The sequence below is a fragment of the Bos taurus genome, chromosome 14, assembly GCF_002263795.3.
Source record: "Bos taurus isolate L1 Dominette 01449 registration number 42190680 breed Hereford chromosome 14, ARS-UCD2.0, whole genome shotgun sequence".
In the NCBI taxonomy this organism is placed as follows: domain Eukaryota; kingdom Metazoa; phylum Chordata; class Mammalia; order Artiodactyla; family Bovidae; genus Bos; species Bos taurus.
The window spans coordinates 81,402,867-81,417,517 of NC_037341.1; the positions used below are offsets into that span (position 1 = coordinate 81,402,867).

The following is a 14,651-nucleotide window of genomic DNA, read 5'->3' on the forward strand; positions in this document are numbered from 1 at the left end:
CTCGTCAGTCCCTCTTCTAGAGCAGGAGACCAGTGGAGCTGCAGGTGTGCTTTGGGTCTGCACTGCCCTGATTCCCAGCATTTACCCCCTGGCAGTGACTCACCTTCTGGACAAGAGAGGTGGGCCATCTTGACTGCACAGGTGAGCCCAGAGCAGGGATTACGGTCAGTCTGGGTGATTGATGCCAGGTTGGGGACTGACTGCCCTCTGATTTGAGCACCTCCTTCATACAGAGAGGGGAGCTTCCCTGGTGGCGCAGAGGTTAAAGCGTCTGCCTGCAATGTGGGAGACCTGGGTTTGATCCCTGGGTCAGGAAGATCCCCTGGAGAAGGAAATGGCAACCCACTCCAGTATTCTTGCCTGGAGAAGCCCATGGATGGAGGAGCTTGGTGGGCTACAGTCCACGGGTCGCAAAGAGTCGGACACGACTGAGCGACTTCACTCACTTTTTTTCACTTTCATACAGGGGTCTCTCTGGTGACTCAGAAGGTAAAGAATCTGCCTGCAGTGCAGGAGACCTGGGTTTGATCACTGGGATGGGAAGATTCCCTGGAGAAGGGCATGGCAACCCACTCCAGTGTTCTTGCCTGTGAAATCCCATGGACGGAAGAGCCTAGTGGGCTACAGTCCATGGGGTCCCAAAGAGTTGGACACGACTGAGAGAGCATAAGCAGTTTTCTTTCACAGGCTTGTGCTCTGGGCATGTTCCATGTGCCTTGTTGGCCGAGTCCGTCAGTACGTGGTGGGCACGGTACCAAGGAACCCAGAGCAGGAGAGTTGGCAGGCAGCATCTGTTTCTGTGCCGAGGCTGAATTTTTTCATTTTCTAATGGGACTCTTGGCTATGGGAAATGTTTCATATTTTGTTTCCACAGTAAAGTACCTCCGTATAAATTATTTTTGGCAGAGTGCTTTGCTTCTGAGTGCACACTCACTTGCATGGAGCTTCGACTCAAAGCAGATTTCCTTTGGGGAAAGCAGTGGGTTTATGTTGCAGCTAAAGACCTTGGTTTGCTTAGCCAGGTATATTTCATTGATTTTAGTTCATCGTTATCGATTAATATGCATAACTGTCCTAGATGTTGTCGGTTGATAATTAACTCCTTGATATATCTACACTGATTGATGGGTAACCTGGGATATTTTTGTCAGTTTCAGAAGATAACACTCATTGTTTATATTCTTAGTTTCTCAGGAGCGTGTACAATGGTTTTTGTATGTCGTAGGGCAGTACAGAATTCAGCAGAGCTACATTTCCAAACTTGCATTATACAGCTCTCTAGTCCAGCAAAGTGGAGAGCTGACTCATTTGAAAAGACCCTGATGCTGGAAAGACTGAAGGCAGGAGGAGAAGGGGACAACAGAGGATGAGGTGGTTGGATGGCATCACTGACTCAATGGACGTGAGTTTGGGTAAACTCCGGGAGCTGGTGATGGACAGGGAGGTCTGGCGTGCTGCAGTCCATGGGGTCGCAGAGTTGGACACTACTGAACAACTGAACTGAGTCCAGCAAAATATCCTGTCCTGAGGTTCTGTGATTAAAACAGTTTTCAACTGCTGCACACTATTCCTGTCTTGGAAATTTACAGAAAAGCATATTAGCATACTAAAAATGCTGGGAAATTGAGCCAAAGAAAAAAAGTCTGTTTAAATTATCTAACACAACATGTATCATTTAATAGAAACTCTGAAATGGAATCTTAAGACTAAGATAAAAAAAAAAAAAGACCAAGATATAGCCTTGTTTTAAAAACCTGCTTTTGGCAAAACTAATACAATTATGTAAAGTTTAAAAATAAAATAAAATTAGAAAAAAAGATAAAAATAAAAAAAATAAAAACCTGCTTTTGATCAAACTCTGTATTGGAGTGAATATATTGAGATGTATTTTGAGTTGTACTGTAAGCTAAATGAAAATGACAGATACAGAGTGTAAGAAGTCAGAAAGAGAAAAACAGATATCATATATTAATGCCTTTATATGGAATCTAGAAAAATGGTACAGATGAACCTAATTGCAGGGCAGGAATAGAAACACAGATGTAGAGAATGGACCTGTGAACACAGAGGAACGAAGGGGTGGGAGGTTGAGGGTGGACAAATTGGGAGAGTAGCACTGCCATACATACACCAGTGAAAGTGACATATACACCGGTGACATATACACCAGTGAAAGTGACATATACACCGGTGACATATACACCGGTGACGTATACACTGGTGACATATACACTGGTGACATGTACACCAGTGATATATACAGTTGTGAAAATGACAAATACACCGGTGACATATACAGCAGTGACATATACACTGGTGACATATACAGTAATGACATATACACCAGTGAAAGTGACATATACACCAGTGACATATACACCAGTGAAAGTGACATATACACCAGTGACATATACACCAGGGACATATACACCGGTGACATATACACCAGTGAAAGTGACCTATACACCAGTGACCTATACACTGGCGACATATACATTAGTGACATATACACCAGTGAAAGTGACATATACACTAGTGACATATACACCAGTCAAAGTGACATATACACCAGTGACATATACACTGGTGGCATATTCTCCAGTGAAAGTGACATATACACCCATGACATATACACCAGTGACATATACACCAATGAAAGTGACATATACACCAGTGACATATACACTGGTGACATATACAGTAGTGACATATACACCAGTGAAAGTGACATATACACCGGTGACATATACACCGGTGACATATACACCAGTGAAAGTGACATATACATTGGTGAGATATATACCATTTACATATACACCGGTGACATATACACCAGTGACATATACACCAGTGAAAGTGACATAAACACCAGTGTCATATACACTGGTGCCATATACACTAGTGAAAGTGACATATATGCCAGTGACATATACACCAGTGAAAGTGACATATACACTAGTGCCATATACATCGGTGACATATACACCAGTGAAAGTGACATATACACTGGTGAGATATATACCGTTTACATATACACCAGTGATATATATACCAGGGACATATATACTAGTGACATATACACCAGTGAAAGTGACATAAACACGGGTGTCATATACACCGGTGACATATACACTGGTGCCATATACACTAGTGATATATACACTAGTGAAAGTGACATATATAGTAGTGACATATATACCAGTAAAAAGTGACATATATACCAGTGACATGTACAGTAGTGACATATATACTGGTGACATATACACCAGTGACATATACACTGGATGACATACACCAGTGACGTATATACACTAGTGAAAGTGAAAGTCACCCAGTTGTGTCCGACTCTTTGCAACCCCATGGACTATGCAGTCCATGGGATTCTCCAGGCCAGAATACTGGAGTGGGTTGCCATTCCCTTCTCCAGGGGATCTTCCCAACCCAGGGATCGAACCCAGGTCTCCCTCATTGCAGGCGGATTCTTTACCAGCTGAGCCACCAGGGAAGCTACGGCGTGTAAAATAACAGCTAGTAGCAGGAGCTCAGCTCGGTGCTCTGTGATGTCTGGAGGGGTGGGAGGTCCAAGAGGAGGGGAATGTATGTGTGTATATAGTTGATTCATGCTGTACAGCAGAAATAAATACAACATTGTAAACCAGTTACACTCCACTTTTAAAAAATATTTTTAATGAAAATGAGGGAATACCCTGCTCTTCCATTAAATAAATGTATTTATTTGCTTAGTCTGTTACTTTGTTACAGAAAATGATGAATAGATAATTTCCTAATTTTGCCATATGCATTTGTTATAAAATAAGTTCTATGAAAAGCCCTTGTGTAACCCAGTCCTGGAGGCTTGTTCCCACTGACCTGTCACATCACTGCTGCTCTTGACTTCAGGGCAGTGTGTGTGGGTGTGCAGCCTCCGTCTATATGGGTGGCAGCGCTGACCCTGTGAGAGCCTGTCCTGGGGAAGGAGCCAGTGACCTGGGCAGTGACCTACCCTCTTGGTCTGGGTGGTAAGAGTTGCTCCAAACTCTGGCCAGACGCCTTTGGCCCCACCGACCTGCACGAGCTAACCTAAGACAGTGCAAAGCGCCCACCTTTGCCTCCCGTGCACTTTCTCCCAGGAGACCAGGCTCGCCCCTGAGGTCAGAGCCCGCCTTCTGCGACTTTCCGGTGCAGACGGCGCTTTGCGTCTGGCCCTCTGTGACCTTCCCGTCCAGCGGGATTTTCCTACTTTTACTGTGGCTGCTTAATTGCACTCTTTTCCTTGTAGAAACAGACACCGTGCTGTAATCGAGTTTTCGTGTGTTTGTCATCTCTCGCGTTTAGTCTACCTTGGGGCTTGGAAACTGCAGCGGCGGGGCACCTTTGTGTGGACAGGACAGGCCCAGACTGGAGAGCCTGGGTGTGGTGTTCCCCTCTTCATGCTTCTTGATCTTTTCGGACCCAGAGAGGAGCTCTTTGCCTGCTTAAAGGGAACCCTTAGTCCATGAAGTTTTCCCGGGTAGCTCGGTGGTAAAGAATCTACTTGCCAGTGCAGGAGATGGGGGTTCAATCCCTGGGTTGGGAAGATCCTCTGGAGGAGGGCATGACACCCCACTGCAGTGTTCTTGCCTGGAGAATCCCATGGACAGAGGAGCCTGGTGGGCTACAGTCCACGGGGTCTCAGAGTCAAACACGACTGAGCGACTGGGCAAACACGCATGCTTAATCCATGATGAGGCGAAACCATCGTGCCTGTATTAGAATTTCCTTCTCTGGCAGTTCTGGAAGAGTTCCAGAGAACATGCCCCCTTAGGGCGAGTGGAGAGGATCACCCGCCTTCTCCTCTGGACGGGCTTGGTGGGGTCCATGACCTGCCCCCACGCCCGGCGCCTGCACGCTGCTGACCCTGCAGCCGGGGCGGCTCAGGCAGTCGAGCTGCGGCGGGGACGTCGCGGAGACGGAGACGCAGGCCAGGGAAGCTTCCAGCCCAAGTTCAGCTGTGAATGGAATTGACTCTTAAGTGTTCAGTCAGAAGGCTTTTACATCACCCCCGCTTGTTTGAAATTGTGTTTTCTCTCGTCTGTTTTTGTTCTTCTCTTCATTCCCCCCCCCTCCTCACGCAGTCGCCGCATGTTCGTCCCAAGACCCCAAAAAGGGAGCAGATGTTACCAGAGGCGCCAAATATAACCTTGCTTAAGGTTTTGTCTGAATCAGGACCCGTGTAACAAAGAGGGCAATTCATTACACCTTTTCTGATAAAGTTTTTATACTTATTTCATACTTCTTTCCTCCCTTTCCCAGCCTAGAGAATAATGGTGATAGGATCATCAGAATTCTCACTTGATCCACATCTTTGAATCAGTTATTTTTTGAAATAATTGTATTATCATTTTGGTGGCACTTGCTTTACCACTTATTTACTCATCTTGCCCAGCCAGGCCCTAGTTGCTGCTCTTGGCCTCTAGGTGTGGCACACAGACCTTGTTGCCCTGCAGCACGTGGGAGCATAGTTCCCCGGCCAGGGACTGAACCTACATCCCCTGCCTTGGAAGGTGGACTTTTGACCACTGGAGTGAAAGTGAAAGCGTTAGTTGCTCAGTCGTCTCTGACTCTGTGCGACCCCCTGGACTGTGGCCTGCCAGGCTCCTCTGGCAGGAGAATCCATGGGATTCTCCAGGCAAGAATCCTGGAGTGGGTTGCCATTTCCTTCTCCAGGGGATCTTCCTGACCCAGGGATCAAACTCAGGTCTCCTGCACTGCAGGTGGATTCCTTACCACTAAGCCACCTGGGAAGTCTGGCGTCCCCTTACAGTGAGAATGAATGCCAGTCGCCTTCCATGACCCTCAGAGTCCACTATCTGGGCTCTTTTGGTCATAACATTATCTCCAGCCTATGTTGCTTGTAGCTCCATTGGCCTCAGGCTGAGTGACTGCTTCCATGGTTGTCATTCAAGTTTCAGATTCAATGTCAATTTTTCAGAGAAGCCTTGTTTAAACAGCTTGTCTTCCTCCAGTTAGTCTTTATTTATTACCCTGTCTTATCTTTTCAAGATGTAACACTCATCAGAATTGGATAATAGTACCTAATAGTTTATCATTTGTCTCCAGTAGAACCTTGTCTGCCTTTAACTACTATATTCCCGGTCCTTTTGTAAGTGCTAGAAGCGCATGTGTTGCCTGACCCAGTGAGTTGGTGCTTCTGGAGAAGACTGAGGAGCTTACTCGTTGAACACGGGCGCTGTATCCCCACACCTCTCATACCAAGTGTCTCTTTTTCTTGTTCTTACAAGTCTTGAAAGGGGAGTGGGAAATGTCCTCCCCCCTTGTAAATGAGGAACCTGAGGCCCACTTAGTCCCTTTCTCAAGGTCACCAATCTTGTGAATGCCACAGCTAGCTCAAAATCCGGTCTCTTTGCCCCAAACTCCTAATACTGTTTCCTATTGCATTATTTCAAAAAATACAAACCTGTGGGGCAGAGCTCAGTAGATGATATGTGTGTGTTAGTCGCTCAGTCGTGCCCGACTCTTGGCAACCCCATGGACTGTCGCCCGCCAGGCTCCTCTGTCCTTGGAATTCTCCAGGCAAGATCACTCGAGTGGGTTGCCATGCCCTCCTCCAGGGGATCTCCCAGACCCAGGGATCAAACCCAGGTCCCCTGTGTTGCAGGCGGCTTCTTTACCATCTGAGCCACCCGGGAAGTGGGAGCTGATATCATCCAATAAAACCTCAACCCTGCTGTGAGCTGCTCGGTGGTTCATAACCTTTCCTGTGTCTTGTGTGGAGAATTTGTATTCAGTTCAAGATGAGTTGTTGAGGTGGTCACATGTCCACCTGCCTTTGCTTGCAGAAGGTCAAGTAAATAGTTCTTATTCTTGGCACCAGCCCCTCACCTAGGTCAGGACTAGATCTTGCGGGGTCATCCAAGTGAAAGACATAAAAAAAAAATGCACGTCTGCTAGTTTAATCAAACACTTATCTGAACAAACCACTCAGCCTTCAGACTGTGAAGGAATTTGAGCCATATTTACAAATAAGAAACAAAAGATATCCTTGCTCTTTTCTGGAAAGTTTTTTTCTTTTTTCCTGGTGGGAATAATTAAATCCTGTGAGAAATGGTATTCAAGTGTTCACGCAGCCTCGTGCCAGCTCTCACAGGGATTCCAAGACTCCTGGCTTCTCCTCCTGTTTCCTGCTGGTGTGAATTGATGGATGTGGATGTATGGGGCCTCTTTTCACTGTTTGTTTGTTTCTTTGTGTGTTTATATGGAGACAGAACCATCTGAGTCACAGTAAGGAATTAGTGGTCATTGTGTTCTTTTTTTCCTCCTTTCAAAAATTCCCATTTCTCATATAGAAGAAAAATGTCAAAATCCTGCTTTTTGGGTCTTTCCTCCCCATGGCCACAAAGCCCGTATATTTCATGGAATTTTCCTCCTAACCAAGAAAGCCAAGTTGGCCTCCCAAATTCCTAATTAATTTGCCAAGACTGTTTGGGCACTGGAGTAGCAAATGGTGGGATGACAGTCAACACGTGTGAAGAAAGCTGCATACCGTGAGGTTTAAAAGTAGCTCCTTTGCAGTTGAGTGCTGGAAGGCCGTGCGTGCGGATGCACTGGGCTGTGCTCTCCTCTTGGGGCACGGCTGTGCTCAGCCAACCGGGAGCAGAAGGGCCAGTGCTTTGCTCACCCAGGCCTGGTGGGAGAGTCTGTGGCTCTGGCTGTGGGGAGCCTGCTCCTAGGGGCCTCAGCTCCGACCTCCTTTCTGCTCCCTGCCCTCCCTGCCCACCCTGGAGAAGACAGGGCAGCTCTGCAGTTCTGTGTTCAGTTCATCTTTCTTGGCCACATGCCATCATATCAGGCCTCGCTGGGATTTATGGTCTGGAGAGGGAGAGAGACCGTCACCCCAGAACTCCACTCTGGAGTCTATAAACAGAGGTGCAGGGACAAACAGAGGGCCCGTCTTCTCCTCTGTGTGGGCCAGCGGGGCACGACAAGGCCCACGTCCCCAGGGGAGGGTGCTTGAACTGAGACCTAAAGGATGGGTAGAGACTGGGGCTCCGTGGAGGTCCAGTGGTTAAGGCCGCTTCCAGTGAAGTGGGCACAGGTTCGATCCCTGCTTGGGGAACTAAGAGCCCACACACCCTGTGGCATGGCCAGAAAAAACCACATTCACACTAAGAATGGGTAGAAATCAAGTAGACCTAAGTATATCTGTGCGTTGTGTGCACACGCGTGCACACGCTCTGCCCATGGTTGCAGTGTGTTCAGATGTGCAGGTGTGTGTACACATACACACACGCAGAGTTTATTCCATAAAGAAGAAACTCGGAGTGGAGCCGTTGCCGGGGGCAAGAGCAGGGGGAGGACAGTCTGGGAGTTTGCGGTGGATGGGTACACGCTGCTGCATTTAACGCGCGCCAGACCTACTGGCCGCACAGGGAACCCTGCTCAGGGTCATGTGGCAGCCGGGATGGGAGCGCAATCTGGGGGAGAGGCACAGGTGGGCGTGCGCGGCTGAGCCCCTGGCTGTCCGCCTGAAACTCCCAGCGTTGTCAATAGCTGTGCTCCAGTGTGAAACAAAAGTGAAAAAAGAATGGGACACAGTTGCTTGGAAGGAAAGGGCGACAGCTGAGCCCTGACTGCACTGTGAAGGGCGTTTTGGGAGGAAGGGTGGCCCTGAGCTACAGCGGTATCTGTCAGCCGTCTTTTTATTATCTTCCTCTTAAGGAGCATTTCACAGACATTTTCCCCTTAATCATCTCTCTCCGTAAAATGTAGATACCACAGATAGCTGTAGACCTGTTTATGGACTATCTGTACGTACGAATATGAATGTGTGTGCTTCCTGCATAAAAAGCGGAAGCCTGGGTTTTACGCTCCAGGAGGTAGTTTTTTCCCCTTTGGGAACTAGGTCACCCCCAGTGAAAATGCGTGAGTTGGAGGGGGGAAGGCTAAGAGACTTTGAAAGCTGGATTTTGAATTGAGTCATAACTTTCGTGTGACAGAAGACACAGCCTGGAAGAATAGGGTTTGGAGAGCCGTCGAGGTGCACACCTGCGTGGCTGCCGTCCGCACGGAGCGTTCCCGGCCTCGCGGGGGCCCTGTGGCCTCTTCCCGGTCACCGCCTCCCGGCCGAGGCGGCCCCGTCCGTTCCGTCTGCAGAGACCAGTGCGGGCTTTCGCGTCGGGCCGACTCCAGGCCTGCCCGGGCCTCTGCTCTCCTGACCGAGGCCCGTGTGGCGCCTCCTCCGGGTCCGGTCCGGGTCCGGAGAGGCGGCTGCCGCCCGCCCCTGACTGCGCCGGCTCGTGGGGCGGGTCCGAGGCTCTCTCCAGTCCGGGGTCCTCCCGCTTCCCGGGGCTCCAGCCTTCCGCGGAGTTTTCCTTGTGACCCCAGAATTCTGCCGGCTCCTCCCACGCCCCCCGCGTTTCTGGCCTAGGCTCGCCTAGAAACCCGCGTGAGCGCGTGCTGAGGCGCTCAGCCGTGTCCGACTCGACCCCGTGGGCTGCAGCCGCAGGCCCCCTGCGCGCGGGGCTCTCCGGGAGGACAGGGCACGGGTCGCCGCGCCCTCCTCCAGGGCGGCTCCCGACCCGGGGACCTCTCCTGTCAGCAGGCGGCTCCTTCACCTGGGAAGCCCCCAGAAGGGCGCACTGCTGCGTCCTGAGGCTGCAGGGTCCTTTCTGGACGCCCGTCACCCGGCGAGCCTATCCCCGCCTTTCAGAAACCTCCCAGGAACTGACACGCGCACACACTGTGTGTACATAGGTAGCTGAGGAGGACCTCCTTGCAGCACAGGGAGCTCAGTGCTCGTGCTCACTAAATGGAAGGACGTGTAAAAAGGGAATCGTGCAGGCTCGGGGGGAGGGGACGTATGTGTGTCTGTGGCTGATCCATGTTAATGTACGGCAGAAACCCACACAGTATTGTAATTATCCTTCAATTCAAAGTAAATAAAATTTAATTTTAAAAAAGAGGGGATATATGTATACCTATGACTGGCTCACTTTGCTGTACAGCAAGAATCTAATATAACATCATAAAACAACTATACTCCGATAGAAATTAATTTTGAAAAAATCCCCGAGAAGATTCCCAGAAGTCCTGTCTGCCTTCTCCCTTCTTTCTTCTGATCCATCACATCGCCTTCATCCTGTGGTCCATCCTGTGTTCACCGAGGGCTCAGGTTTCTTGCTTGTGTCTGGCACTGGGTCATGGGAGTGCACAGCTTGGGTGTCAGACACAAGATGTTTGAGTCCCAACTTCACCCCTTCCATAGGACCCAGGATAACAAACTCTAAGCCTGAATACCTTTCTTTTTTGTTTCATTGAGTTATCATTGATGGGCAGTATTATTTAACTTTCAGATGTACAGCATAGTGGTTAACAATTTTTAGGACTTTCCCAGTGACTCAGTGGATAAGAATCCACCTGCCATCGCAGGGGACTCGGGTTCAACCCCTGGTCCGGGAAGCTTCCACATGCCACAAAGCTTGTGCTGCGACTCCTGAGGCCCGTGCTCTGTCTGCCTCCGCGAGGAGAAGCCCTCACCCCTCAAGGAAGAGTAGCCCCCACTTGCTGAAACTAGAGAAAGCAATGAAGACCCAGTGCTGCTAAAAATTAATTCACTTAAAAAACAATTGTTAAAGGTTATACTCCATTTATAGTTGTTACAAAATATTGGCTGTTTTCCCTGTGTCGTACTATAGATCCTTGTAGCTTGTTTGTTTATTTTTAATCTTTATTTATTTGGCTGTGCCGAGTCTTGACTGCTGCCTGCAGGATGGTCCGTCTTCGTTAGGGCTTGCAGGGCCTGCAGGATCTTTACTTGTGGAGTTTGGACACCTGGTTGCAGCATGTGGGAGCTAGTTTCCTGACCAGGGATCGAACCCAGGCCCCGGAACTGGGAGCATGGAGTCTCGGTCACTGCACCAGCGGGCAGGGCCTGGTCTATTTATTTTATACATAGTAGTTTGTACCTTTTAATCCCCTACCCCTGTCTTGCCCCTCCCCGCTTAAATTCTTCACCTTCAACATGACACTTATAATAGTTGCAATTAAATGAAGTGTGACCCAGCACCACAGCTGGCTCATAGTAAAGAGTAACTGTTTGCAGGTGTCATTTATTATATTGCTTGTTAGAATCTTTGTGTTATTCTGTGTCTTCTGGCTGACTCTTGCTTAAGTAACTTTATGTTTACAAACACATAACACAAAATAACAAAACAGTAGCCAAAATAGGATATCATGGGAAACAGAATCCATGTGATCATATGTTTCTGCCATACTGCAGCATGCCATTATGATTCTGTCACTCTCTTAGAAACGCTAAATCTCCGTTTCTCATCTTAAAATGGCAGTGTTGATTGCTTGATGGTGTGACTGTGAGAATGAGTAAGAAATGTGTATGAAGTATCAAGCCCCTTGCCTGTCACATGATAGCTGTTTTGTGAGCATCAGCTAACGTATTTCATCAATATAAGATGTATAGGACAAAAGATGTGACCCGATTTCAGAGCTTATTAAAGGTGCATCTGAAAATAAGCAATTACTGGCATTACATCAAAGTCCAGTCCCACTGATGGCTATGCTTGTATCAGTGGGTTTGTTTTTGTTTTTTGTTAATCTGGGTTGGGAAGATCCCCTGGAGAAGGGAATGGTAACCCACTGCAGTATTCCCGCCTGGAGAATCCCATGAACAGAGGAGCCTGGTGGGCTACAGTCCATGGGGTCTCAAAAGAGTTGGACACAACTGAGTGGCTAACACACACACACAAGCTTTTTTACGTTGAGGTGAAACTAAGCACTTTTATTTGAAACTGGAAAAAGGAATCTTTAGAAACCAAAGGATGGCAAAGCTTGGAAGTTTCTCAGTGTGGTCCTGAGCTGTGCCCGAGTCGCTCTGCTGTGGGGTCCAGCGCTGGCTTCTTGTTTATGCTGCTCACTTATTTGTTTTTGGTTGTTCTAGGACTTCGTGGCTGTGCGCCGGCTTTTTCTGGTTGCAGCGAGCGGGGTTACTCTGTGGCAGTGTGAAGCCTTCTTCTTGCAGGGCTCCTCTTGTGTGGAGAACAGGCTTGAGGTGCATGGGCTTCAGCAGCTGTGACACTCCATGGTGTGTGGAGTCTTCCCAGACCAGGATCAAACGCACGACCTCTGCGTTGGCAGATGGATTCTTATCTACCGCCCCACCTGGGAAGCCCTCACACTGGCTTTCTTTGCTCTCTGTCCCAGGAAACAGAAGGGCAACTGCTGAGACATGCACAGCCTGGAACCCCTCAGTCCTTAACAGATAGATAGGAACTCGATCTTTCTGTGTGTTGTGTGCTGTGCTCAGTCGCTCAGTCATGTCCCACTCTTTGTGACCCCACAGACTGTAGCCCTCCGGCTCCTCTGTGCATGGAATTCTCCAGGCAAGAATACTGGAATGGGTTGCCATGCTCCCAACCCAGGGATCAAACCGAGATCTCCTGCATTGCAGGCGGATTCTTTACCACTGAGTACCAGGGAAGCCAATTTTTCTGGGTCCTAACTACATAGTGTGAGGCCAGCTCCTGTCAGCCCTCTGCAGGTCTCTTCAAAATCAGGTAAACCCAAGCCTGCCTCCAGGTGTAGTCAGGGACCTCCCCAGACTGACCTATATCTGCTAGAAATTCGAAGCTGTCCCAACCAAGGCTGGACATCCTTTTACAAAGCTATACTCCTGGATTTACCCATGACCAATCCAAGTGTCATGGGAAGTAAAGATAAATATAGTAATGTCTTTCCTGTCTCTGCAAATGTGTGACATACAGAAGATTCCACAGTTTACGGTGGTATATCAGTTACAGTTAGCTTCCTTTATGAGCTATGTGAAATCTTGGAAACAGTGGTTAAGATTAGTATTTCTTTGCCACGTGTAAGTTGAAAGAAAGTTAGTTCAAGACCGAGATATGTCGCTGTGGTCTGTGTTTTCACTTTGTTCACTTTCCATTTGCAGCCCCACCTCAGGGGCTAGGATGGCTGCTGTCACTCCAGCCATTAGGCTTACGTTCCAGCTCTCCATAAAGTAAGAAGGGAAGCAGAAGGGCACTGTTCCTCCCTTCAAGATACTCCCAAGAAGCTGCACACACTGCTCCTGTTTATATCCCACTGACTAGAACATGACCACAAATGGCCGCACTTAGCTGCAAGGGAATCTGGGAGATGTTGCGTTTACTCTGGGCGACTCTGGTGGATTCAAGTGTGTCCTGGTCCTGAAAGAAAAGATATATTGAAGTCCTAACTCACAGTACCTAAGAATGTGACTTTATTTGGACATAGGGTCTTCAAAGAGGTAATCAAGTTAAGATGAGCTCATTAGGCCTTCATCCAATTTGATTGGTTTACTTATTAAAAGGGGCTATTTGGACATAGATCCACACAGAAGAAAGATAATGTGAAGTACATGTGGAGAAGATGGCCACGTGATGGCGAGGGATATATCTACACGCCGAGGATTGCCAGCAAACATCGGATGCTGGAGGGTGCAAGGAGGCGCCTATAGAGCAGGAGAAAGTGCGTGGCCCTCGGGCACTGTGATCCCACACTTCCAGCCTCCAGAAGGAGGGTCTCCTACAGAGCAGGAGACAGCCTGTGGCCCTTGGGCACCGTGACCCCACACTCCCAGCCTCCAGAAGGAGGGTCTCCTGTAGCACAGGAGAAAGCATGTGTCTCTGCAAGCACCATGATTCCACACTCCCAGCCCCCAGAAGGAGGGTCTCCTATAGAGTAGAAGAAAGCACGTGGCCCTGTGTCACCGTGATCCCACACTCCCAGCCTTCAGAAGGAGGGGTCTCCTGTAGCACAGGAGAAAGCACGTGGCCCTGTGTCACCGTGATCCCACACTGCCAGCCTCAAGAGCTTCAGACGGTGAATCTGCGTGCCTGATGCACGTGGTGCCCTGTGGGTCCGCTGGTAGCAGAACAAGCGAGGCCCCTGTGCTCGTGGAACTTCAGGTCCAGAGAAGAGGCAGATGGTAATTCTTCACTCAGATATTTAATTACGAGCTGTGGTGTGTCTGTTTGGTGGGAACATGACTGGGAGCAAGACTTGAGGTCTCAAATACACATTTTTGTAAGTTTGCACGTTTCATTCATTTTCAGAATTCCATGCTCAAGGTTGCAAAGTCATGTGCTGAGCCTGCCCTTTAGCCTTTAATTTTAGAGTCTCTTACTTCTACCCATCAGTTTTTTCCTGCCAGATAAAGTCAACGATTGTTAGTATGACAGTTACAGCTTGCAGGTCTCCCGGGAGGGCCTGTGAGGGAGAGGGAGATGATGGGAGCCAAGTCAGGAGGACATTCGTTTGGCGGAGGCTTGGGCCCCTGGAACGGGAATCACGGATGTTGAGTTGATTGAATGCTTTGTTTTCCACATTCCTGCTCCTCCTCCAGTCTCTTCCATCTCAGTGAACATCGTTACCGTCCACCCAGCTGCTGAGGCCAGAAATCTAGAAGTCATGCTTGCCTTTTTCTTTTCCCTCCAATTCCAGATGCTTCCAAAATGTATCTCAGATGCCTCTGTTTTTCTTTATTTTCCCAAATCCAAACCACTGTCTCCTCTCACCAGGACTACCGTGGCTCTAACTGGTCTCCTTACACCTACTCTTTTTTTCTTTACATTAAAAAAATTTTTTTCAAAGTTTTGGCT

At 48.5% G+C, this 14,651-nt stretch overlaps 1 protein-coding gene across 14 annotated transcripts in view; it reads left to right on the forward strand.

The window, feature by feature from the left end:
• The window catches only part of DEPTOR (DEP domain containing MTOR interacting protein), a 166,463-nt gene that overhangs the window by 116,072 nt on the left and 35,740 nt on the right, over window positions 1-14,651 (forward strand). The window contains exons 9-10 of one of the 14 annotated variants that reach the window (XR_009490380.1): window positions 9-1,022; window positions 1,226-9,961. The exons of 5 other annotated variants lie outside the window; for them this stretch is intronic. Coding sequence is in view for 2 of the 9 variants with exons in the window: in XM_025001758.2 (XP_024857526.1) it covers window positions 1,226-1,282 (57 nt within the window). In the remaining 7 variants the exon portion in view is untranslated. Of the gene's footprint in view, window positions 1-8; window positions 9,962-14,651 lie in introns of those variants that run through there. 8 more of the 14 variants (XR_009490381.1, XR_009490379.1, XR_009490378.1 and 5 more) reach the window with 8 other exon arrangements.